This window comes from Astyanax mexicanus, chromosome 7, assembly GCF_023375975.1.
Source record: "Astyanax mexicanus isolate ESR-SI-001 chromosome 7, AstMex3_surface, whole genome shotgun sequence".
Taxonomy (NCBI): Eukaryota; Metazoa; Chordata; class Actinopteri; order Characiformes; family Acestrorhamphidae; genus Astyanax; species Astyanax mexicanus.
The window spans coordinates 56,512,348-56,536,720 of record NC_064414.1 but is presented as its reverse complement, the minus strand read 5'-3'; the positions used below and the strand labels follow the sequence as shown (position 1 = coordinate 56,536,720).

At 40.1% G+C, this 24,373-nt stretch overlaps 1 protein-coding gene across 1 annotated transcript; it reads left to right on the top strand.

The window, feature by feature from the left end:
* The first annotated feature begins 324 nt into the window (after positions 1–324).
* On the top strand, positions 325–24,373 carry LOC103026293 (NLR family CARD domain-containing protein 3-like). The gene is made up of 14 exons (XM_049481338.1): positions 325–423; positions 8,261–8,342; positions 8,432–8,515; positions 8,649–8,762; positions 12,949–13,062; positions 14,864–14,909; positions 15,063–15,258; positions 15,441–17,232; positions 18,099–18,269; positions 19,368–19,538; positions 20,001–20,174; positions 20,636–20,785; positions 21,410–21,456; positions 22,525–24,373. The coding sequence occupies exons 2-14, from the start codon at positions 8,320–8,322 to the stop codon at positions 23,049–23,051; spliced, it is 3,609 nt and encodes a 1,202-aa protein (XP_049337295.1). The 5' UTR covers positions 325–423; positions 8,261–8,319; the 3' UTR covers positions 23,052–24,373.

The window sequence follows — 24,373 nt, the reverse complement described above, 5'->3', positions numbered from 1 at the left end:
AGGTATTTTGCAGATTGGGTGTTGGGTGGTTTTGTGAATTGTGTTAATTGTGCATGTTGATAAAAACTGTAAATAAAACCATCCTTAAATGAGTTTAGTTTTGCTTACTTATTTAAAAATGCTTCAAACTTTCAGCCTCCTTTCCTACCGTGCTGCTGGATCACCACCCTCACATAACCAGGCTACACACAAGCACCTCGCCCACTCACTCTACTCCCACACAAGCCTCGCACATGCGCACCGCAGACTCCATCAGTGAAACAGTACCTGCCCACTGTGAGAGTCCACACCCTTACCTGCAGGGGTTTTACCCATACACCTCCCCCTCTAACCTGTGCTTCAGCAACGCTCAGTTTGTCACATTAAAAAAGAGAAACTATCGGAAGACAGTGGGAGAAATTACTGAACGGACATGAATTCCTGGTAAGTTCAGAACTAAAGAGAATTATAGAATATCACTGTGTAGAATAAAGGGAGAATGTTCTAGATGTTCTTATTTCTCAGTTTTGCTCAGAACCTACTTTCAGATCAGCTCAGTGTCGGATTACACTTACAATTAAGTCGCAGAATGTGTGTGTGTGTGTGTCTGTGTGTGTGTGTGTTTTTCGATGCGTGTGTGTGTGTGTTTCGATGTGTGTGTGTTTCTTTGTGTGTGTGTGTGTGTGTGTGTGCGTTTCGATGTGTATGTGTTTCTTTGTGTGTGTGTGTGTTTCAAATGTGTCTGTGTTTGGAATGTCCCCATCACATTTGTTTTTCTTCCTGAATTCGGTCATTTGAAACCCATACTTTGGCAATGCACTTAAAAAACACAACCAAATTGTCCCTTAAGTTTTTTTTAAATACATTTTAGTTATTATTGAAACAACAGTATCAAAACTTACTAAATACTTACAAAATAAACAGGCAATACATTTATTATTTATTATTTATTTATTATTTAAATTAAAATATGCAACTTTTCTTAAATAGGCGAACCAAAAACTTCTGGTCTATTAAATCAAATTTCAGCAAAGTTCACTGAGTACAATGAGTAACTCAGTTTAAAAAAAATTAACTTGCATTTTACAAAATTATACTTTAAATACTTTAAATGTACACAGACACACACACAGACACACACAGAGACATACACATAGACACACACACAATAATAGAGCAAATTTAAATATAGTCTAGGATAAAGCTGGTTTAACTTGTAGTGGACTAAACAGAGGTTTTCTGCATTGCTTGGACATACATAAGCACACTACCCCCACTTTACGGCCTATAAGGAAACTTCGACCCCCAGAACACTCTAGAAGCCTTGGAGTAATCTTTTTTCAAACAGCCTTAAATTTCAAAATGACATTTCCTGACTATTTCTTCACTCAGCCTCGCTCAGGCCTAAATGCTCAAATTCTGGAGGAACTCTCTTCCCCCACCGTCGTAAATTCCGACAGGCAAGGACCTGCAGCCTTATCTAAACACTCAGCAGAGGGGAGGGATTTCTCACTAAGAAGATTTTGCTTAAAATACATATATATTGACTATATAAAAAAGGTGTTTTACAGAATGTTTACTAAATAATGGTATATGTGTCTGGTATATGGTATATGTGTTTGGATTTGTCCTGATGAAATTTTCCTACACATTCAAGTCTGAATCAACAAGGTTTAACTAACATTTGATAATTTAGCTTTATTTGGTTATCAGTGGTTTAACCACGTATTATCTTTTAATTGGGTTTTTTATTCTTGATCTCTTTCTGACAGGGTACCATCCATTGTTGTATTTCTAAGATTATCTTGAATATTACAAAACTGTTTGTGGGCAAAATATATATATTACATTTATTGTGATTCAATTGTAAGATTGTTGTTTCCTAAATTTATCCTCACAAACTGATATGCTGAAGAATGTATTTTGATCCACTGTTTAATTGAGTTTTCTTTTGGTTTGGTCTATTAGAAAAATAGACCACTAGCTGAAGCATGGTGACCATGTGTGTGTGTGTGTGTGGGGGGGGGGGGGTTATGGCCCTTTGTGAATAAGATCATCTTCCCAGCCAAAGTTTGAAATTGATCTTAGACCAATCAAAACACAGACATTTGGGCCACAGAGCCAATCGTAGCTCAAGGGCCAAACAGGCCACAGAGACTAATAGTTAAACTAGTTCAGTTCAGTACAGTTGAGGGGAAGCAGTTGGAAAAGATGAGTTGAGGGAAGCAGTTGAAGAGAGAAGTGGAGGAGAGGTTCAGGGAGAAGTTAGAGAGGTTAGGAAGCCCAGAGATGAAGAAAGGATAGACTGTTAGTTTAGTCATCTTAGTTTAGTTTTCTTAGACTAGTGCATTTAATCTTCTTCAAGTATATTAATATCTATCCTAGAATATCTATCCTAGTTAAAATATCTAAGGTTATTTTACAATCTACGAAGCCAAGCATTATTCCATCTAAGTTTAGCTAAAGTACAGCTGAAAAAGAGATCCGCCAGATCCAACCCAGAAACCTGCGGTCCGGAGGCCACCAGCAAGCCAGCTGAGAGTGAAGGGATTTACCCTGTGGGTTCTAATGGGGCTCCGTGCTGACACAGGAAGTCAAACCATCCTGCAGACAGGCTCACGTGATCCTTTTTCGGGGTGAAGCAGGTTTAACTCCAGTCTAGGATAAAGCCGGTTTAACTCCAGTCTAGAATAAAGCAGGTTTAACTGCAGTCTAGAATAAAGCCGGTTTAACTGCAGTCTAGAATAAAGCCGGTTTAACTCCAGTCTACAATAAAGCAGGGTTAACTCCAGTCTACAATAAAACAGGTTAAAAGCAGGTTTAACTCCAGAACAGAATAAAACAGGTTTAACTCCAGTCTAGAATAAAGCCGGTTTAACTCCAGTCTAGAATAAAGCCGGTTTAACTCCAGTCTAGGATAAAGCAGGTTTAACTCCAGTCTAGAATAAAGCCGGTTTAACACCAGTCTAGAATAAAGCAGGTTTAACTCTAGTCTGGAATAAAGCCGGTTTAACACCAGTCTGGAATAAAGCAGGGTTAACTCCAGTCTAGAATAAAGCCGGTTTAACACCAGTCTAGAATAAAGCAGGTTTAATTCCAGTCTAGTTTAACTACAGTCTAGAATAAAGCAGGTTTAACTCCAGTCTAGAATAAAGCAGGTTTAACTCCAGTCTAGAATATAGCAGATTTAACTCCAGTCTAGAATAAAGCCGGTTTAACTCCAGTTTAGAATAAAGCAGGTTTAACTCCAGTCTAGAATAAAGCAGGTTTAACTCTAGTCTAGGAAAAAGCCGGTTTAAATCCAGTCTAGGATAAAGCCGGTTTAACTCCAGTCTAGAATAAAGCAGGTTTAACTCCAGTCTAGAATAAAGCAGGTTTAACTCCAGTCTAGAATATAGCAGATTTAACTCCAGTCTAGAATAAAGCCGGTTTAACTCCAGTTTAGAATAAAGCAGGTTTAACTCCAGTCTAGAATAAAGCAGGTTTAACTCTAGTCTAGGAAAAAGCCGGTTTAAATCCAGTCTAGGATAAAGCCGGTTTAACTCCAGTCTAGAATAAAGCAGGTTTAACTCCAGTCTAGAATAAAGCAGGTTTAACTCCAGTCTAGGATAAAGCAGGTTTAACTCCAGTCTAGGATAAAGCCGGTTTAACTCCAGTCTAGGATAAAGCAGGTTTAACTCCAGTCTAGAATAAAGCCGGTTTAACTCCAGTCTACAATAAAGCAGGTTTAACTCCAGTCTAGAATAAAGCCGGATTAACTACAGTCTAGAATAAAGCAGGTTTAACTCCAGTCTAGAATAAAACAGGTTAAAAGCAGGTTTAAATTCAGAATAGAATAAAACAGGTTTAACTCCAGTCTAGAAAAAAGCCGGTTTAACTCCAGTCTAGGATAAAGCAGGTTTAACTCCAGTCTAGTATAAAGCCGGTTTAACTCCAGTCTAGAATAAAGCAGGTTTAACTCCAGTCTAGAATAAAGCAGGTTTAACTCCAGTCTAGACTAAAGCCGGTTTAACTCCAGTCTAGAATAAAGCAGATTTAACTCCAGTCTACAATAAAGCAGGTTTAACTCCAGTCTAGAATAAAGCCGGTTTAACTCCAGAATAGAATAAAGCCGGTTTAACTCCAGTCTAGGATAAAGCCGGTTTAACTCCAGTCTAGGATAAAGCAGGTTTAACTCTAGTCTAGAATAAAGCAGGATTAACTCCAGTATAGAATAAAGCAGGTTTAACTCCAGTCTAGAATAAAGCAGGGTTAACTCCAGTCTAGAATAAAGCCGGTTTAACTCCAGTCTAGAATAAAACAGGTCAAAAACAGGTTTAACTCCAGAATAGAATAAAACAGGTTTAATTCCAGTTTAGAATAAAGCCGGTTTAATTCCAGTCTAGGATAAAGCAGGTTTAACTCCAGTCTAGAATAAAGCCGGTTTAACTCCAGTCTAGGATAAAGCCGGTTTAACTCCAGTCTACAATATAGCAGGTTTAACTTCAGTCTAGAATAAAGCCGGATTAACTACAGTCTAGAATAAAGCAGGTTTAACTCCAGGCTAGAATAAAGCCGGTTTAACTCCAGTCTAGAATAAAGCAGGTTTAACTCCAGTCTAGAATAAAGCCGGTTTAACTCCAGTCTACAATAAAGCAGGGTAACTCCAGTCTAGAATAAAGCCGGTTAAACTCCAGTCTAGAATAAAACAGGTTAAAAGCAGGTTTAACTCCAGTCTAGAATAAAGCCGGTTTAACTCCAGTATAGAATAAAGCAGGTTTAACTCTAGTCTAGATTAAAGCCGGTTTAACTCCAGTCTAGAATAAAGCCGGTTTAACTCCAATCTAGAATAAAGCAGGTTTAACTCCAGTCTAGAATAAAGCCGGTTTAACTCCAGTCTACAATAAAGCAGGGTAACTCCAGTCTAGAATAAAGCCGGTTAAACTCCAGTCTAGAATAAAACAGGTTAAAAACAGGTTTAACTCCAGTCTAGAATAAAGCCGGTTTAACTCCAGTATAGAATAAAGCAGGTTTAACTCTAGTCTGGATTAAAGCCGGTTTAACTCCAGTCTAGAATAAAGCCGGTTTAACTCCAGTCTAGAATAAAGCAAGTTTAACTCCAGTCTAGAATAAAGCCGGTTTAACTCCAGAATAGAATAAAGCCGGTTTAACTCCAGTCTACAATAAAGCAGGTTTAACTCCAGTCTAGGATAAAGCCGGTTTAACTCCAGTCTAGGATAAAGCCGATTTAACTCCAGTCTAGGATAAAGCAGGTTTAACTCTAGTCTAGAATAAAGCAGGATTAACTCCAGTATAGAATAAAGCAGGTTTAACTTTAGTCTAGAATAAAGCAGGTTTAACTCTAGTCTAGAATAAAGCAGGATTAACTCTAGTCTAGAATAAAGCAGGTTCACCTCTAATTTACAATAAAACATTTAATTCTAGTCTGGTACAGAACAGGTTTAATTCTTGTCTTTTTTATTTCTGTGATATATTTTTCTTGATTGGGACAAATCTGGTGTGATCTCTTTTCACTAGAGTCAGTAACATCAGGGTTGGCTGTTAATAAAGCAGATTTTATCACCTCTTATGCAAATCATCTTTCAGTACAACTGTTGGCCTTGACTGAAACTGGGATAAAACCAGAAAACACTGTTACTCCGGTGGCTCTTTCAAATAATTATTCCTTCTCCCATACTTCTCGTCTCTCAGGACGAGGAGGTGTAACAGGACTATTAATCGCTAATGGCTTGAAACATAATCCACTAATCCCTGCATACACATTCAATACATTTGAGTATCATGCCACACTGGTTTATACTCCAGCAAAACTTGATATTATTGTTATCTACTGTCCTCCTGTACAAATGGGCGAATTCACGCATGAACTTGACATACTACTGTCTTCTATCCCTGAGCAAGATTGTCCCATGTTCATTCTAGGGGATATGAACACCCACCATGACAGTACCAGCTTCACAGTCTTCCTATCCCTCATGCAGTCTTTCAATCTGGAGCAGGTCCCCAGCCCTCCAACACATAAAGCTGGCAAACATCTAGACCTGATCTTCACTCGTAACTGTGACACTCACTCTTTAACTGTCACTCCTTTGTACCTCGCGGATCACTACTTCATGCAACTCAATGTTCATATTTCAAATAAACCCACAGATACTCCTACGATGGTCTCGTTCTGCCGAAATCTTCGAGATATCTCAGCAGACCAGTTCTCCTCGCTGGTGACTGACAATATGCCTCCACCAGGCTCATTTTCATCACTCAATGTAAATGATGCCACTGATACTCTCTGCTCCTGTTTGGACAACCTCTGTCCTCTAACATCTCGAGCCATTAGCCCAAGCAAACCGCAGCCATGGCTCAAAAATGACACACTCAGGGAACTACGCCAGTTTACTGATCCAACTTGTAGCAGTCCTACTACATGCTCTGCTGCGCGTTATTCCTCTACCAAAGACGTCGCTTTCTCCTCGTTCACTCCTCTCACTGAGACCGAGACACTGGCTCTCCTAACACGTTGCCGCCCTACTACGTGTCCACTTGACCCAATTCCTTCAAACCTACTACAAACCATCGCACCTGCAATCATTCCGGCTATCACTCACACCATCAATGCCTCTTTAACTTCTGGTGTATTCCCGACTGCTTTTAAACAAGCACATGTGACAACACTGCTTAAAAAGCCTTATCTCAACCCCGCCCAGGTTGATAACTACAGACCCGTCTCACTACTACCTTTTGTTTCTAAAACATTAGCAGTTCTCAATCAGGTCTCTGGCTTCCTATAGCAGAATGACCTCCTGGACCAGAACCAATCAGGTTTTAAAAAAGGACAGTCTACGCAGACGGCTCTGTTGTCTGTGACTGAAGCGTTGAAAACTGCCAGAGCTGCAGGTCAGTCCTCAGTGCTCACTCTGCTGGACCTCTCGGCTGCCTTTGACACAGTCAACCATGACTTCCTCCTAACTATACTCTCAAACAATGGGATCATACCTCACTGGGTACTCATTCAAGGTGTCATGGCAAGGACAGCTGTCCTCAGCCCAATCCTTATCCACTGGGGTTCCCCAAGGTTCGGTACTGGGACCCCTTTTCTTCTCAATATACACCGTCTCTCTAGGTCAGGTTATCCACTCACATGGATTTTCCTAACATTGCTTTGCTGATGACACCCAGCTATGCCTGTCATTTTCACCTGAAGATCACTCAATCTCTGCATGGATATCGCAATGTCTCTCAGACATATCCTCATGGATGAAGGAGCACCACCTACAACTAAACCTCTTAAAGACTCAACTTCTGGTTATACCAGCAAAATTATCCCTTCAACATAACTTCTCTACAACCATCGACTCTCTCTCTCTCTCTCTCTCTCACCAACAAAGGTTGCTAGGACCCTGGGTGTTATGGTTGATGATCAGCTCTTCTTCACGCACCATGTGGCCTTAGTTGCTCGATCCTGCCACTTTGCGCTCTATAACATCAGAAAAATTAGACTGTTTCTGACGCAACAGGCCACCCAACTCCTGGTACAAGCGGTCGTCATCTCACGCCTCGACTACTGCAATGCCCTACTAACTGGCCTCCTGGCCTGTGCAGTAAAAAAAACTCCAGATGATCCAGAATGCAGCAGCACGTCTGGTCTTCAACTAGCCAAAACGGGCACATGTCACGTTGCCACAAGCCACTGCTCATTGAGCTCTATTGTTTACCAGTTGCTGCCCGTATCAAATTCAAAACTCTTACAATCGCCTACAAGGTGATACAGCACAGCTGCTTCCTACCTGCATTCACTCCTCCCGGCCGCTGCGCTCCTCCAATGAACGTCGCCTCTCTTTACCAAACAAACACTCACACAAAGCAATCCAGACTGTTCTCATACAGAGTTCCCCAATGGTGGAACAAACTACCTTCCACTACCAGATCAGGAGAATCTCTCGCTATCTTTAATAAACTCCTGAAGACAGAGCTCTTCAAAGAGCACTTACTCTCCTAACACCCCTAACACACTAACTACTTCTAATCTAATTTCCTTCTTCCCCTCCTTCACTCCTCTATCCTATTATTTCCCTTTGACCTCCTTTAGGCCCTGTCTAAAGTTGTTGTTTTTACCTTTAACTTCTATTGCTTTTCTACTTCAACATTGTAAGTCGCTTTGGACAAAAGCATCTGCCAAATGTAATGTAATGATTATTTGTAATACAGTCCGGACAAGAAAATGTCAACTTATGTAAATGTAGGGATTTATAATGTATTGATTTAAAAATGTTTCTGCATGGATCAGGATATGCAGTTAACTGCAAGCTGTGTCCAGCTGTGTGAATAAAGAGTTACAGATATAGGATGGAGAAGAGTGGAGGAGAAAAGTGAGTAATTTTATATCAGAACTTCACATCATGTTCAGGCTAGTTTTAAAAAAGGAAATAGTTAATGTTATTTTCATTATGTTTTTCAGGAGGAAGCGTGCAGAGTCTCCAGCCTCCAGTGAATGGTCCATGGATTCTTCTCCAGAGTTCAGTGGTGGAGGAGGAAGCTCTGGGTCAGGGTACATCACTGCACACACTACCCTACAGTTCTGAGAGTGACTTTCTTCAGTTTCTGATCTTTTCTACAGGTGTGATGTGTGTTGGAGTTGTAAATGCTGGAGTTTCACTGTGTTAACATGTTAACAGGAAAGAAACATTGAAATCAGGATCCACAGCCCCCAGCTGTGTGTCTATGAAGAGTGACTGGTCCATAAATTCACCTCCAAACTTCAGCAGTGAATCTGGAAACTTTAATCCGCAGTAAGTGAAACATCAAAGATTTTACTGTAAATTACTATATCAGTGCATGTGTTACACACACACAAACGCTTAACTCTGTCCCATAATTCAGTGTTTCTCTGCATTTAATGGTCAGAGTACACTAGGGGAGTTCTATATGCTCACAGAGAGTAGATAATACACATTACAATATTGAGTTCTGGTTGGAAAATTTGAGAGCATTTAAGAACTGTCCATTGAAGGTCTTTTGGGGTTCTTTTCAGAACTTTGACTTTTGGCATTCATTTTAGTTTTCTTTTGTGTGCACTGGTAATTGTCCTGTAACATAACCCAATTGTGCTTGAGCCTCATGGCACACACAAATGGACATTCTCTGTTGTGATTTTCTAATAAAGAACATATTTTTCCATTCATTATTAAGCATCACCAAGCCTTTACAACTTGTAACCCATTCCAGACTAAAAATCAAAATCATATCAGATATGATATGATATATCAAAATAACATGTAAACACTCTTGCAGGGGTGTCAAGTAACAAAGTAAAAATACATCTTTATCTTACTTAAAGCCCCACTAGGTAAGATTTCCTTGATTTTTGATTTTTTTAAAGAAGTAAAATTACAGATTGAAACTCAATGCAGCGCTGCATTGAGGTGTAATAGGAGGAATAGCGGTGCTCTCGTGTCTGTGCCCGAGCTCATCTGAGCTCAAACCAGACTCTGTAAGTTTTGCGAGGCGGCCGTAACCAAAGCTTGCAAAACTGCGACCTGCTTTCTGACCTTTAGTTCTAACAGTTCTACAAGGACTACTGCTTCATTCTTTACAAACTAACATACAGAAGCTGGAAAGAGACCGAATATGTCTGTCAAAGCCAGAAAACGAGAAATAGAAACTAATCCGCCTGAAACATTTATTACACTCTACAACTGTAGGGGGAGCCCACGAGCACAAAATCTCAATCCTACCTAGTGGAGCTTTATGTAGAAATTGGGGTATCTATACTTTAGTGGAGTAATTATTTTTTAGACAACACAGTTGTTGGTACTTTATACTCCTTACAGCTTCGTTTAAAAACAGCTTCGTTATTATATTTCATTCCGGCAACATAAAATAAAAAACAGATAAATCGCGCCATCCGGAAAGCTTGTAGTTGGATAACAAATAAAAACATACCATTCAGACCCTCTATTGGTTTGTATTTGATCCATCCCATCATCATGTCATGTCAAACTCCAGCAAGAACAAAACAGATGCCTGTAGCCTTATGGAAGAGACTCTAGAGAAGTGGAGCGAGATGTCGCACTCCGAACTGAGCGCCAGTGAGAAAGTTAAGCAAGGAAGACTCAAATTATGCATCTCCAGCTGGCATCGGAATGGTTGGATGTAAAAACAACTCTTTTCGAATGCGCTGCCACTCTGCGCACTCCAAACGCCACGAGCTAATGGCTTTCAAACATTCACCATCTAATTTGAAAAAGCATATTGAGGTAAACTGAATGTTTCCTACAGTCAATTGTTGACGGGATATTGTAGTAATCTAGTGATGCACTAATGGTGAACCTTGCAGTGTTTGCTGTGGCTTGGTACATGACGACATGCCAAGGTTTGCTTGCCAACTCTAGGCTATACTTCAATGTTGGAAAGTTTGTTGCACATAGGCTATCATGTTCTCAGTCACATTTACAACGCAGCCGGTTGTCTAAGTGAACGCAGGGGCAAACAGCAAGTATGTTTCCACACTTAGACTGTTTTATACAGTTTTACAGCAGCTTGTGTTTATGATCCAGGGTTACTAGAGGTCAACACTCACACACTCCAAGCCCCCACCAGCGCTTACCACTGTCAACTCTGTTGGCCAATCAGGTGCCGTGTTATGTGGAGAGAAACACTGCACAATATCTTTCCCTCAGGAGTAGACAATAGAGAAACACCTTCTTTACTGCAAAATAACTTGTTAAATGAGTAGTTTTTTATTCTTATAAAGTTTCCAGTCGTTTGGAGAAGGAAAGGACCATCCCAGGAGCAGCTCACTATAATGTGTGAGGGAAAGGGAGCAGTTTATAATTTTACATGGTGAATCAAAACACCTTATAGCAAAATACAGAGCTGCAAAAACACTTCATCTATAAATTTATTTCATTTCATAGACCTGAAAATAAAAATAGAAAAGCTGAAATGCGCCTGTAATTTTTTCTTGTTTTTACCATATTTTGAAAATTACATGTTCCAAAAAATTGTTTTAATTTTTATTTTGTAAAGGCTTCTAAATAATATTCCTTGATAATATAAAATTTTATGTTAAATATTAAATTCAGTCTTAGAGAGGAAAGCCTTATAATTTGAGTATGTATTTTTAGACAGAAAATTTGGCTTGGAGCTTAAGCTTATTTTTCTGTTTTGTTTACTGCATAACTCTGTAAATTCATAGTCCATGGTTTTGATAGCTGCAATAGTAATCTGCAACAAGTATAAGAAAATATATAAGAACTGAATGTGTCCAAACTTTTGACTGGTACTTTATATAGTACAGTCTCCAGCTGATTAGTAAAGCATGTAGTAGCTGGCCCAGAAGGTATACCATGTTTAATGTGTGCCAGCCAACTGGCAACCTCCTTTATGTCCATCTGTAATACATCCAATGCACAGTCCACAGTTTCTGCCTGCTTTTATAGCCATAACCATCATCCTAGTTCCAAAAGAACCCACTATCTCTTTCCTAGATGACTATTGTACGGTGGCCCTGAAGTGCAAAACAAATTAACATGTCAGAAAACAAAATTACAAAAACTAAAACACATTTACAAAACTTAAAACAAATTTACAAGACGCAAAACACTTTTACAAATACTGAAACACTTTTACAAACGCTGAAACACTTTTACAAACGCTGAAACACTTTTACAAACGCTGAAACACTTTTACAAACTGCGATTTCTGACGGAAAGGGAGGGTCTAACACACAGGAAGTGCTTGATGCGGACCCTCCTTGTCAGTCAAGCTGCGTTACGATGAGAGAGTTGAGTTATGAACACCAAACTATGTTTTGTGGCACGTATTTTAGCAGCAGCAGTAAATACTTAAACTATCCCTGTCCTGTTGCTACCCCCGCCGCGGGGTTCACCTAATGCCCGGCGGCCATCAGCCACTGCCCCCGCCGCGGGGTTCAGCTAATACCCCAGGGGTTCAGCCACTGCCCCGCGGTTATCAGCCACTGCCCCCGCCGCGGGGTTCACCTAATACCCCGGGGGTTCAGCCACTGCCCCGCGGTTATCAGCCACTGCCCCCGCCGCGGGGTTCAGCCACTGCCCCGCGGTTATCAGCCACTGCCCCCGCCGCGGGGTTCAGCCACTGCCCCGCGGTTATCAGCCACTGCCCCCGCCGCGGGGTTCAGCTAATGCCCGGCGGGCATCAGCCACTGCCCCGCGGTTATCAGCCACTGCCCCCCCGCCGCGGGGTTCAGCTAATGCCCGGCGGGCATCAGCCACTGCCCCCCCCCGCCGTGGGGTTCAGCTAATGCCCGGCGGCCATCAGCCACTGCCCCGCGGGGTTCAGGTAATACAGTACAGGAGTGGCTGAACCCCGCGGGGCAGTGGCTAAACTCCGTGGGGCATTAGCTGAACCCCGCGGCGGGGGCATTAGCTGATGGCCGCGGGGCAGTGGCTGAACTCCGTGGGGTATTAGCTGAACCCCGCAGCGGGGGCATTAGCTGATGGCCGCGTGGCATTAGCTGAACCCCGCGGCGGGGGCAGTGGCTGATGGCCGCGTGGCATTAGCTGAACCCCGCGGCGGGGGCAGTGGCTGATGGCCGCGTGGCATTAGCTGAACCCCGCGGCGGGGGCAGTGGCTGATAACCGGGGGGCAGTGGCTGAACCCCACGGCGGGGGCAGTGGCTGATGGCCGCGTGGCATTAGCTGAACCCCCGGGGTATTAGGTGAACCCCGCGGCGGGGGCAGTGGCTGATGGCCGCGTGGCATTAGCTGAACCCCCGGGGAAAATTTTGTTTTCTGACATGTTAATTTGTTTTGCACTTCAGGGCCACCGTACTATTGTCCCATTTCACTCATACGTATTGTAAAGAAATGTATCTTGACTGCAGGAGGACACTCTTAGTTATGGTTAATCACTGCACACAGTACCCTACGGTTCTAATACTCTTTTGGTGTGGTGTGTGTTGGACTTCACTGTATAATTGTTTAATGTTAACAGGATAAAGAAACTAAAATCAGAATCTCCAACGGCCAGCTGTGTGTCTATGAAGAGTGACTGGTCCATAAATTCACCTCCAAACTTCAACAGTGAATCTGTAAGCTCTGACACAAAGTAAGTGAAACATCAAATCAAATCTCTTTATCTGCAGTGCTCTGCTCCCCCATGCCGGAGTCCGGAGAAGCTGTAGTGCCAGTGTAGCTTTGATATTATTGATCATAGTTGCTGCTTTTTTGGCCAAACTCTCCTTTATGTTAAAAAATTTGGTTCAGCTTTAATTCATGCTTAAGGCACATAAGAGTGGACCCAGCACCAACGTAAATGTCACATCTTGGCCTCGTCTCGTGTTTCTGTGTGTCTTCCCCACATGACCTGTGCTCCCCTGTGTCTCCCGTCTCAGTACTTTTCCACCACGTGTCTCATTTGTAGCTCTGCCCCTTCCCCAGGTGTTTCCACTTCTAGTGTGTTTCCTGTTTGTTTAAATAGCCCTCCTCTTCCACTTGTCCCTCGTCGGTCTTTGCACCTTCCCCTGTCGTTCGTCTCTGTCTGTGTTTCATAGCCTCTGTTCCTCGCGCCTTAGTCTCTGTGTTTATCCCTTGTTCATGTTTCTAGATTCTTATTTATTTCCGTCTTCCTTAGCTCCCTGTATATACCCCTGCTTTGTGTTTATTAGTTCATTCCCTTGTTTATATTTCCCTGCCCTGTTTGGTTTGTTTATTATTATCGCTCATTTGTTTTGGTTATTGGTTATTTGTGTTCCTTTGTTTCGTGTCACTCGTTCCTTGTTTCTTTGTTTATTTGTTATTTATTTATTAAATTATTATTTATTTTCACCCTACCTGCACTTGCGTCCGTCTCCTCGTCTCCTTGCCTGGGTCATTCCTGACAGTAAAAAATAGCTAAAAACAGGGTCACGCCATATTTGTGTGCACTATAACCAATGAAAAACTTTTAGATTATTGGGGATAAATAAACATTTTACAACATTGATTAAACACACACAATACACACAATACACAATTAATCAGACACTCCACCTATGAAGTCATTACATAGAGAAGACAAAAGCACTTCTTGCAAATAGTTCTTTCATATTAAATAATTATTTTTATGCAACCAATCCTGGGCTTTAAATCTATGAAATTTTCATTTCACTTTTTTAAAAGTGAAAAGTCCTCTTGCATCATGAATAACTTGCCTTGTGTTGCATGTGGTTTATGGAGAGACTGCCCACTTCCTATTCCCTGTTATATTTCTGGTTGAGAGTACATGTACAGTACATGATTGGCTGATGTGTGTATATGTTGGGTGCTAGCTGAGTGTAAAGACATTAGGTTTTAGAAAGCTGCTGCATGAGTGTAACTTCATTCATTTATTCAGTGAAGTGACAAACACTGACCTGAGAATCTGCAGTTTACAGTGTGAACTCCTCAGTCCATCAAGTGTAGCTCCACTCCTGAATCCTGCAGGTCATTATTACTGAGTTCCAGCTCAATCAGAGTTTTTCAGTTTTAAAACTGATCCCAGACTTTTACACATCTGTCCTCCAAGATTAAATGAAAAGAGTCTGAAAAAAGAATAAAGCACAAAAAGAATAAATATAACAATTTACACTAAACTTAGAGTAATATGTAAATGAAGCAGTAGAAAAAAATACTTACTACTTAATTTTCATTACAGAATATATTTTAAAATTACACAATCTTTTGTTTAACTCTTTGTTTAAAAATGACTGCAAACTGCTATGAGTCCTCAATGAATGGAAGTGAATAAATCCAATTGGCTTAAAAGATATTCCTTTAATTTTGGAAAGTTAATTGAAATATTACACTTAAAAACGGAAAAGTACTTGTGCTTTTTTACTGATGGGAATCCAACATTTCATACAGTGTCATACTATTTTGTTCATCCACAGAAAGAAGACAAACATTTGCAGGAAAATGCTGGACATCATATTCATGGTTAGTGCTAAACTAGTCACATGGTGAGAGTATACAATCCTTTCAGTAATGTTTACACATTACAGCATCCAGAACTCCTACTCCTCTCAGATAAGGTTCTCTGTTGAGCATTGTAACAGCTTCACTGATTTCCTGATGTTTGTTTTGAATTAGGAGCTGCAGCATAAATGTTACTCTCTAGTGAATAATGGGCTGAACACATTTAAGAACATCCTGACTACAGATTTACCAGCATGCTCTGAGAGCGAGGTGAAGGATGGGGATGATCAGAGGGAACTTTTGTTGAAGATCACACTGCTCATCCTGAGAAACATGAAGGAGACAGACCTGGCTAACACACTAGAGAGCAGTAAGAATGCTACCAACCTGAGTGCTAATTAATCTTCTTAGTGACATCCTGCTTTTCAATGGGAATAAAATCTAGATCTATAACACTTTATTACTATTGTTACAAAAACATTATACACAGGCATATTTTAATGCATGATCACAGCTGATGACATGTTTCTTTTTGTCTACCTATGTTATCAGAATTGGCCCCAGCTTGTCATCAAAAGCTCAAATCCAAACTGAGGGATAAATATCAGAGAATTAATGAAGGAATTTTAGGCCATGAAAAGTCAGCACTTTTGAATGACATCTACACTGAGCTCTACATCACAGAGGGAGGGAGTGGAGAGGTCAATCAGGAACATGAGGTGAAGCAGATTGAAGCTGCATCTAGAAAAAGCTCAACACAGGAAACACCAATCAAATGTAACGACATCTTTAAACCCTTACCAGAACAGAAACGTCCCATCAGAACTGTACTGACTAAAGGAGTTGCTGGAATTGGAAAAACAGTCTCTGTGCAGAAGTTCATTCTAGACTGGTCTGAAGGAGAAGTAAATCAGGATGTTCTCTTCATATTTCCACTTCCTTTTAGAGAGCTGAATCTGATGAAGGAGAAGCAGCTCAGTCTGGTGAATCTTCTTCAGCGCTTCTTCCCAGAAACACAAGATTTAAAACCAAGACATTATAAGAGCTACAAGATCATGTTCATTTTTGATGGTCTGGATGAGTGTCGACTGCCTCTGGATTTCCAGAACAATGAGAACTTGGTAGATTTAGAAGAGCCAACCTCAGTGGATGTTCTGCTGACGAACCTCATCAAGGGGAATCTGCTTCCCTCTGCTCTCCTCTGGATCACCTCTCGACCAGCAGCAGTCAGTCAGATCCCTCCTGAGTGTGTTGACCAGGTAACAGAAGTGCGGGGTTTCAGTGACCCTCAGAAACAGGAGTACTTCATGAAGAGGATCAGGAATCAGGACCTGGCCAACAAAGTCTTCGCACACATCAGGTCTTCAAGAAGCCTCTGCATCATGTGCCACATACCAGTCTTCTGCTGGATTACAGCCACTGTTCTAGAGAAGATGCTGAGTGAAGCTGAGGGTGGAGAAATTCCCAAAACCCTGACGCAGATGTTCACACACTTCCTGATCTTTCAGATCAAACACAAGAGCCAGAAGTACAGTGGGAAAAGTGACACTGATCCTCAGCAGACTAGAGAAAGTGTCCTGGCTCTGGGGAAACTGGCATTCCAGCAGCTGAAGAAAGGAAACCTGATTTTCTATGAGGAAGATCTAATAGAAAGTGGCATTGATATTAGAGATGTGTCAGTGTACTCAGGAGTTTGCACCCAGATCTTTAGAGAGGAACATGATCTGAACCTGGGGAAAGTCTTTAGCTTTGTACATCTGAGCGTTCAGGAGTTTCTTGCTGCTTTATATGCATTTCTCTGCTTCATTGAAAGAAATGTGCAAATCACTAAGCAGAAAACCAGTGAAGTGTCCAAGTTTTCACTCAGGCCAACTATGACTGACCTCCTCAACAGTGCCGTGGATAAAGCCTTACAGAGTGAGAGTGGACACCTGGACCTGTTTATTCGTTTCCTTCTGGGTCTCTCATTGGAGTCTAATCAGACTCTCTTGCGAGGCATACTGACACAGAAAGAGAGGATCTCTTACAGCAATGCAGAAACAGTCAAATACATCAAGAAGAAGATTGAGGAGAATTCTGCTCCAGAAAAATCCATCAATCTGTTCCACTGTCTGAATGAACTGGGCGATCACTCTCTAGTGCAGGAAGTGCAGAAATACCTGAGCAGAGGTGATGACCGTCATCTTCATCAGGCCAGACTCCATCCTTCTCAGTGGTCGGCTCTGGCATTTCTGTTGGTGAATTCAGAAGAAGAGCTGGATGAGTTTAATCTCTGGAAATATCACCCATCAGAGATGTGCCTTCTGAGGATGCTGCCAGTCATCAAAATATCCAGAAGAGCGATGTAAGTATTTTTATTACATCGATTTTCGTGAACGGCAGATTCTTTAAATTATAGATTAAAACAGAAAATCTTTCATCGGTTTCCAGTTAATCACTGTTACATTTACAACTCTATTATAAAACACTATTATTACATGATAGTATGTTTATCATAAATATTATTATTAAAATACTGCAATTGCTCAGGATGACATCAGATATTGTTAACATTTAAGTACAAGTCTTGCTGTACATTCTAAAGCGTACAGTTAGTTTGTTTGATGTAACATGTTGGAGAAAAATGAAACGTGGATTGTTTAAATGTAAAAATAAACACAAAAAGTGTTATTTGAAGCCATGTATATTATTTTGGATAACAGTGTTGGTCCTTTGCTGTCTTTTACAATTATTACAAGAACATTTGTACAAGGTTTCATATGATTAGTATTAATAAATGATACACTCAGGGATTATACGGCATACCAAGAACACAGGACAATAGTCAAGTGGAATATGTAACTGGACCAAAATTGATAGTTATTTTTAACCAGTTTCCATCTTTACATGAACATGCACACACATATCTAAAGAGATAAAGATCTGAACTTGACAAAAAGATGCTTAACATTTACATATGAGGAAATAATGAATCTGAGTGTAAACCTGTAAGATCTGTGCAGGTTTAGAAGCCCACACACTGTCAAATGACCAATAGCAGTCTGGGTAATTACTTAAGCAGAATATCCAAATAGAGTTAAACAATAGATAGTGTAATTTTAATATAAATATATTTGAAAATTAAGCAATAATGTATTTTTCTACTGCTTCATTCACATATTACTCTGTATGTTTATTGTACATTATTCCGTTCATTCTTTATTTTTTCAGACTCTCTTCATGTAATCTTCGAGGACATATATCTAAAAGTCTGGGATCAGTTTTAAAACAGAAAAACTGTCTGATAGAGCTGGACCTCAGTAAAAATGACCTGCAGGATTCAGGAGTGGAGCTGCTCTTTGATGGACTGACGAGTTCACACTGTAAACTGCAGATTCTCAGGTCAGTGTTTAATGAATCACTGAATAAATGAACGAAACTACACTTATGCAGCAGCTTTCTATAACTTAATGTATTTACAATCAGCACTTTACGCAACCTGTTACAAACAGCTAGCACCCAACATATACACACATCAGATATATGTCACCAATCAGGTTCTCTGTACTCTCAACGGGAAACCAAAGAGTGCCTCATTCTTTGTTATCATTAAAATGCAAACGAGGCGAAGCGAGCGGCAAAAAGCTGAGATATTTTAAACTTTATGCAAATGAGAAGCGAGTTTTGCTGGGCGGTAGCCAATCAGCGCCATGCGGACAGGGCTTCAGCACCACACACAACACAGGCTGAACTACAGAGTGAGAAAACGTAGGAGAAGCTGAGTACAGCTTTTTCAGGATTTTTTGTGCTTTAAGAAACCCCTTTGTAAGATAACAGAGACAGAGGAGCAGCTGGTCCTGAACTGGATGTCTTAGCAGGGTTCACCAGGCGATAAAAAAAAGAACAGCTTCTCGTTCATACACAGTACTGAACTACAGCTCTACACATTCTTGCTGATGGCAGATAAACTGCTTGATCTTTCAAGAGACATGCCCCAAAGCGGCAAGCGAGTGGCGGGGAAAGCGATTGGGAGCAATGCCGCATCGCTTCAGTATGAACAAGAAACGTTTCGCTGCTTTAAATGAACACGGTCAAAATTAAATCCTTCTCTGTATTTTATCGGTTTGGGCCGCATTGGATGAAGTCTGGATCCGGACCCTGACCACGGTCCGCCTATTAGTGACCCCTGCTGTATACATACATTTCTAAAGAGATAAAGATCTGAACTTGATACAAATATTCTTAACATTACCATATGAGGACATGAGTGGGTGAAGGTGATCTGTAAACACAGAACAGCCCCCAATAGGCCCACACACTGTCACATAACGAATAGCAGTCTGGGTAATTACTTACAATAAAAAAATGAATAAATGACAACAAATTGTGTAATTTTAATATATTTTAAATGAAAATGAATTAAGTACTTTTTCTACTGCTTCACTCATGTATCACTCTAAGTTTGTTATAAAATATTCAGTTTATTCTTCATTTTTTCAGACTTTCTTCATGTAATCTCGGAGGACAGATGTGTAAAAGTCTGGGATCAGTTTTAAAACTGAAAAACTATCTGATTGAGCTGGACCTTAGTAACAATGACCTGCAGGATTCAGGAGTGGAGCTGCTGTCTGCTGGACTGAAGAGTTCACACTGTAAACTGCAGATTCTAAGGTCAGTGTTTCTCACTTCACTGAATGAAGTAAAGAAATTACACATATACAGTAGTTTCTAAAACATAATATGCTTACAATCAGCACTTAACACAACCAGATAGCACCCAACATGTACACACATTAGCCAATCATGTACAGTGTACTCTTAACCGGAAAAAAGAGTGTCTCATTCTGTTTTCAATCCATGCTGAGACAAACCCTGTTTTTTTGCCCAGTGTTTCCTAACATGTGATCTATTATCCATTCAGAGATTTTGTTTTCATCTTATTAAAATTATTATAATCTGTAGAACTGAGTGAGCTAAAGGTCTATGCTGGTCACAGTAAAAAGGGTGAGCATGTTGAATTGAATCTTTGTGCCTGTTTTCATTTCTTTTTAAAGAAACACCAGTAATTTAGACTAACACTCATTCAAATATTCCAGTTTATGTTTAATTTGCTGTTTGTTTTTAATTTTTCAGACTAGCTTTGTGCAATCTTGGTGAAAAGATGTGCAAAACTCTGGCATCAGTTTTAAAATGGGAAAACTCCTCCCTGGTAGAGCTGGACCTCAGTAACAATGACCTACAGGATTTGGGAGTAGAGCATCTCTCTACTGGACTAAAGAGTTCACACTGTAAACTGGAGAAACTCAGGTCAGTGTTTTTGTTTGTTCTGATACTCGAATATTCGAAGAACATTTTTTTCTCTTAAACAAATGCAGAAGCTGTAGAAAAAATAGTTTGTTAAACTGCATTTCAGATGAAAATGTGTCAGCTGACTGAGCATTCACTGTGTAGTGATGTAGGATTATTCACTCTGAATTTAAAAAAGCCAGGCTGTTTAGATGTTTATATGGAGCCCAGTTAGTCTGGCCAAACATCTGTAATTTTCCTTAGTTTTTCCTGTGATTAATTATGATTTAAATAATGATTAAAATGATTAAACAATTGCACTGTATTATGATACAGTTTTAAACAACAACATTATTAACAGTAAATTTGATTATAGGCTTTTCAGTGGCATTAAAATTTGTCTTTATACTGAAGTATAAAGAATTTATACACATTTATAAAGTATTTTAAACAAAAGTAAATATATGTCTCTCTGTTTCCAGATTGTCTGGTTGCATGGTCACAGAGAAAGGCTGTTCTTCTCTAGCATCAGCTCTGAAGCTCCCTAAAAGTCACCTGAAAGAACTGAATCTTACCTACAACCACCCAGGAAATTCAAGAGAGAAACTGGATTGTTCAAACTACAAACTCTGGTATTAACAGCTATGTGGAAATCCAATTAAGTAAAATTAAAATGGCTTTTATTGTCAAATCAAATTGATGATTGATGATTTGATTTGACTTTTATTGTCATTTCATACGTGTACATAGTGGAGTGATATTTCCTTATAATACAGTACAGACTACATAAAGTAACCAGACCTGATTAGCACAAACATTTGGGCTAAGTGGCTTCAGCAAGCAGCGTATCCTTGTATGCACTTGCCATGTTTGTGAAAATGTAACGAGGGCTGAGTTTAGATTGTCATGGTTGAAATTTCCAGCTACTGGAACAACATTTTTGATGATCATTGAATACTATTCAATTAAATCAGAACAGTGTTCACATTAGTGCCACGAGCTCTATATAAACCACTACTATAAATAGAGTGCTAAGTTCCCTTGGAAAATAAAATGGCCTTACTCTGATTATTGCAAACTCCACCAGCTGTGAGTGTAGTTTAGAGATTAGTGCTTATTAAAGCTAACATGTCTCTTTGAAAACATCAATTCTCTGCATTCATGCTGGTTAGTCTGCTGGATTCGGATATAGTCCAATTTCTTTTTTAATTTCACACTGCTCTGATTTGTGTATGTTTGTGTCTGTGTGTGTTTAGCATGGAATACGGTGGGAAGATCAGACTGAAGCCTGGACTAAAGAAATGTAAGTTGACAAACATACACACTACAATAAAACAATTAAGCCAAAACATCTGTCATATTGGTAAATAGTCTGCAAAGAAGATTCCAGACTCTTCTACTCATTTTGCAGACCTATCCGCTTCTCCCAGACAAATCAATATTTTTTAATATCCTGCACATCACAGATAACCAAACCAACACAAATAAAACTAATAAAAACTAAAACTAAGCATTAAAAAACAAATAAAAACTGAAACTGTGGGCACTCGTCCTGTGGGCGGCATTCCATGGAAGATGTCCTGTGGGTGGAGTCCTGTAGGCGGGATCCTGAGTTCTGTACTGATGAAGGACTAGAGGATGATGAAGACTGTAAACTGTGCAGCAACAGATTCAGATCTTCTGTCTCTGTATTAACTTTTAACATGATACACACTAACACCTCATACAGCTCCACCACCATTAAACACAAACTCACTAACATCTCATACACCACCACCATGCTAATCACTGCTGTATCTGATCCACTCACTGTACCAGCTCAACACACACTACCACCTCATACACCACCACCATGCTAATCACTGCTAATCACTGCAATGCTGAGAATAACCACCCACCACCCAAATAACAATAATAACTGTGTCTCTGGGGTGGGTTTCTAACATGTGGGTTCTGGGTACTGAAGAACAGGGTGAAAATAAGGAAGAGAATAATAAAATACTGTATACAGATTCGCAACTACAGTCTGTAATTATTATACAACAACAGAGTGAAATATATGATCAGTGGAGCTAATAATGGGTGTAGAGAAAAAAGGATAGTCACAATGTTAAGCTTGATGTGTGTATATGTATCTAGTTTCATTTTGTGTGGGTTTAATTAAATAATAATGCAGTTTAAATACTGTTTGTTCTCCACAGTGATGCTCACCACCACTGTGAAAATCTGGTGCACTGTATAAAACTAGTAATTTACTGTATATAGTGTCCTTTCCGAGTGTCAGTGGGTCTTAAAGCTAGACAACCATCAAAATTAAGAAGCACTTCCTAAATCCACAAAATGATTAGTTCATGATCTGTTTTGTATTCAGATGCCTGTCATCTCTCACTGGACCCAGACACGGCACACCCATGGCTATCTCTGAGTGAGGGGGACAGGAAGGTGTTGTTTTTGAGAGAAAGACAGTCATGTCCTGATAATCCAGAGAGGTTTAATATTCATGCACAGGTGATGTGTAGGGAGAGATTGTCTGGACGATGCTACTGGGAGGCTGATTGGAGAGTGTGGGTTGCTATATCTGTAACATATGAAGGAATACTGAGGAAAGGAAAAACTGAGTATTTTGGGTCTAATGAGAAGTCCTGGACTCTTATCTGCACTGATCACAGATGCATTGCCAGACACATTACAGACACAGAGATCCGTCCTCTTCCCTCTAAAAGAATAGGAGTGTATTTGGACCATGAGGCTGGAATTCTTTCCTTCTACAGCGTCTCCTCACGCACTCTCAGACACTTACACACATTCCACACCACATTCACTGAACCCGTCTACGCAGGGTTTGGGTTTCTTGAATGGGATGTTGACTGTTCTGCTCGTTTCTGTGAGAAAGAATAGAACCAAAGACTGTGTTGGAGGAGGTATGTGCTAGTCTTCACCCTTACAGTTTTGGGGGCATAGAAGGTGATAGAGGGAGTTCTGGAAGCGTTTTCATACCTGTAGTTGGTCTGAATCAGTTGATGCGTTTGTTTACTTGGAGTGTTTCTCCCTCAGTTTTATTTGTTTTCACACAGACATAAACGTACACGCAGCAAAATGCTTCCCAACAAACCATGTGAACATATTCTCTCCTCTGATTGGTCAGAGCCGTGTGAGCTGTACATTAAAACACAGTGTTTTCAATGGGTTATCCACACAGTTGCGATAAATTTGCGTAGATATAAGCAGTGGACGCTGCACATATGATGTTCTGTGTGAAAACTGAGAGCTTAACATGGAGCAGCAGAGATAAGCATGAGAAGATACCTTAAGTAATTATTTTCTTGGTAATAAATCAGTTTAACTGTATCTGAATGGCTGTTTATCTCAAGTATGAGGACAATATTTAATAGTTGGGTCGGATTGAGAGGGGATCACATTCTCAAACAGAACCGGACTGATACCATCTCCTCTCACGGGTCACAGTGTGGATATTTTGCTCCAAACCCAAACGCAACTACTGTCTTTACACCTGCTGAAACAAAACAAACCAAGAGTACAAACCAACCAGAGTCCGATTTAACCAGAGCAAATTGTGCTGGTGTGAAATAAATCAGAAATATTTATATCACTTGCTCATAATGTACAATATTCTGGAGTCATGAGGGCGGTCTTACTGTAGACCAGCGTAACTTTAGTTTTGTAATCTGAATATATGTGTTCATGAGAAGTGTATGTATGTTTATGTATAATATGTGTGAGTAAATTGGCTTCACTGGTGGAGAGGTGCTGCCCTCTGCTGTTGGCTGTTCTTTTCTCTCCTCTCTCAGGTTAAAATGCTCTGGGAGGTGTCAGCTGATCTCAGAGAGCATTGTAATTGGATGGGGGTAAAAACTAAAAACCACCAATGACATACGGTTCATGACCATTACATTTTTGTTTCTTTTTCTTTCTCTCTCTATCTCTCTTTTTCTCTCTCTCTGTGAGCCATTATTGAGTATGATATGCTAATTCACATGTTTATTGATAAGTGCTAACTGTGTGTACATTTTGCCTCTTTTTTTTCTGTGACAGTCAAAGTCATTTGTATTTTCACCTGTTTAAGCAGAAAGGTGTGAGGGGTAGTGAAATATAATTTTCTTTTCTTTTCTGTAAGTAAGTCTAACAAAGTGTGTTTAGATATTTTGTCTGTTATTTTAAGTCATCTTGAGTTATCAATATAAAGTTTTTTTGTATCAGAA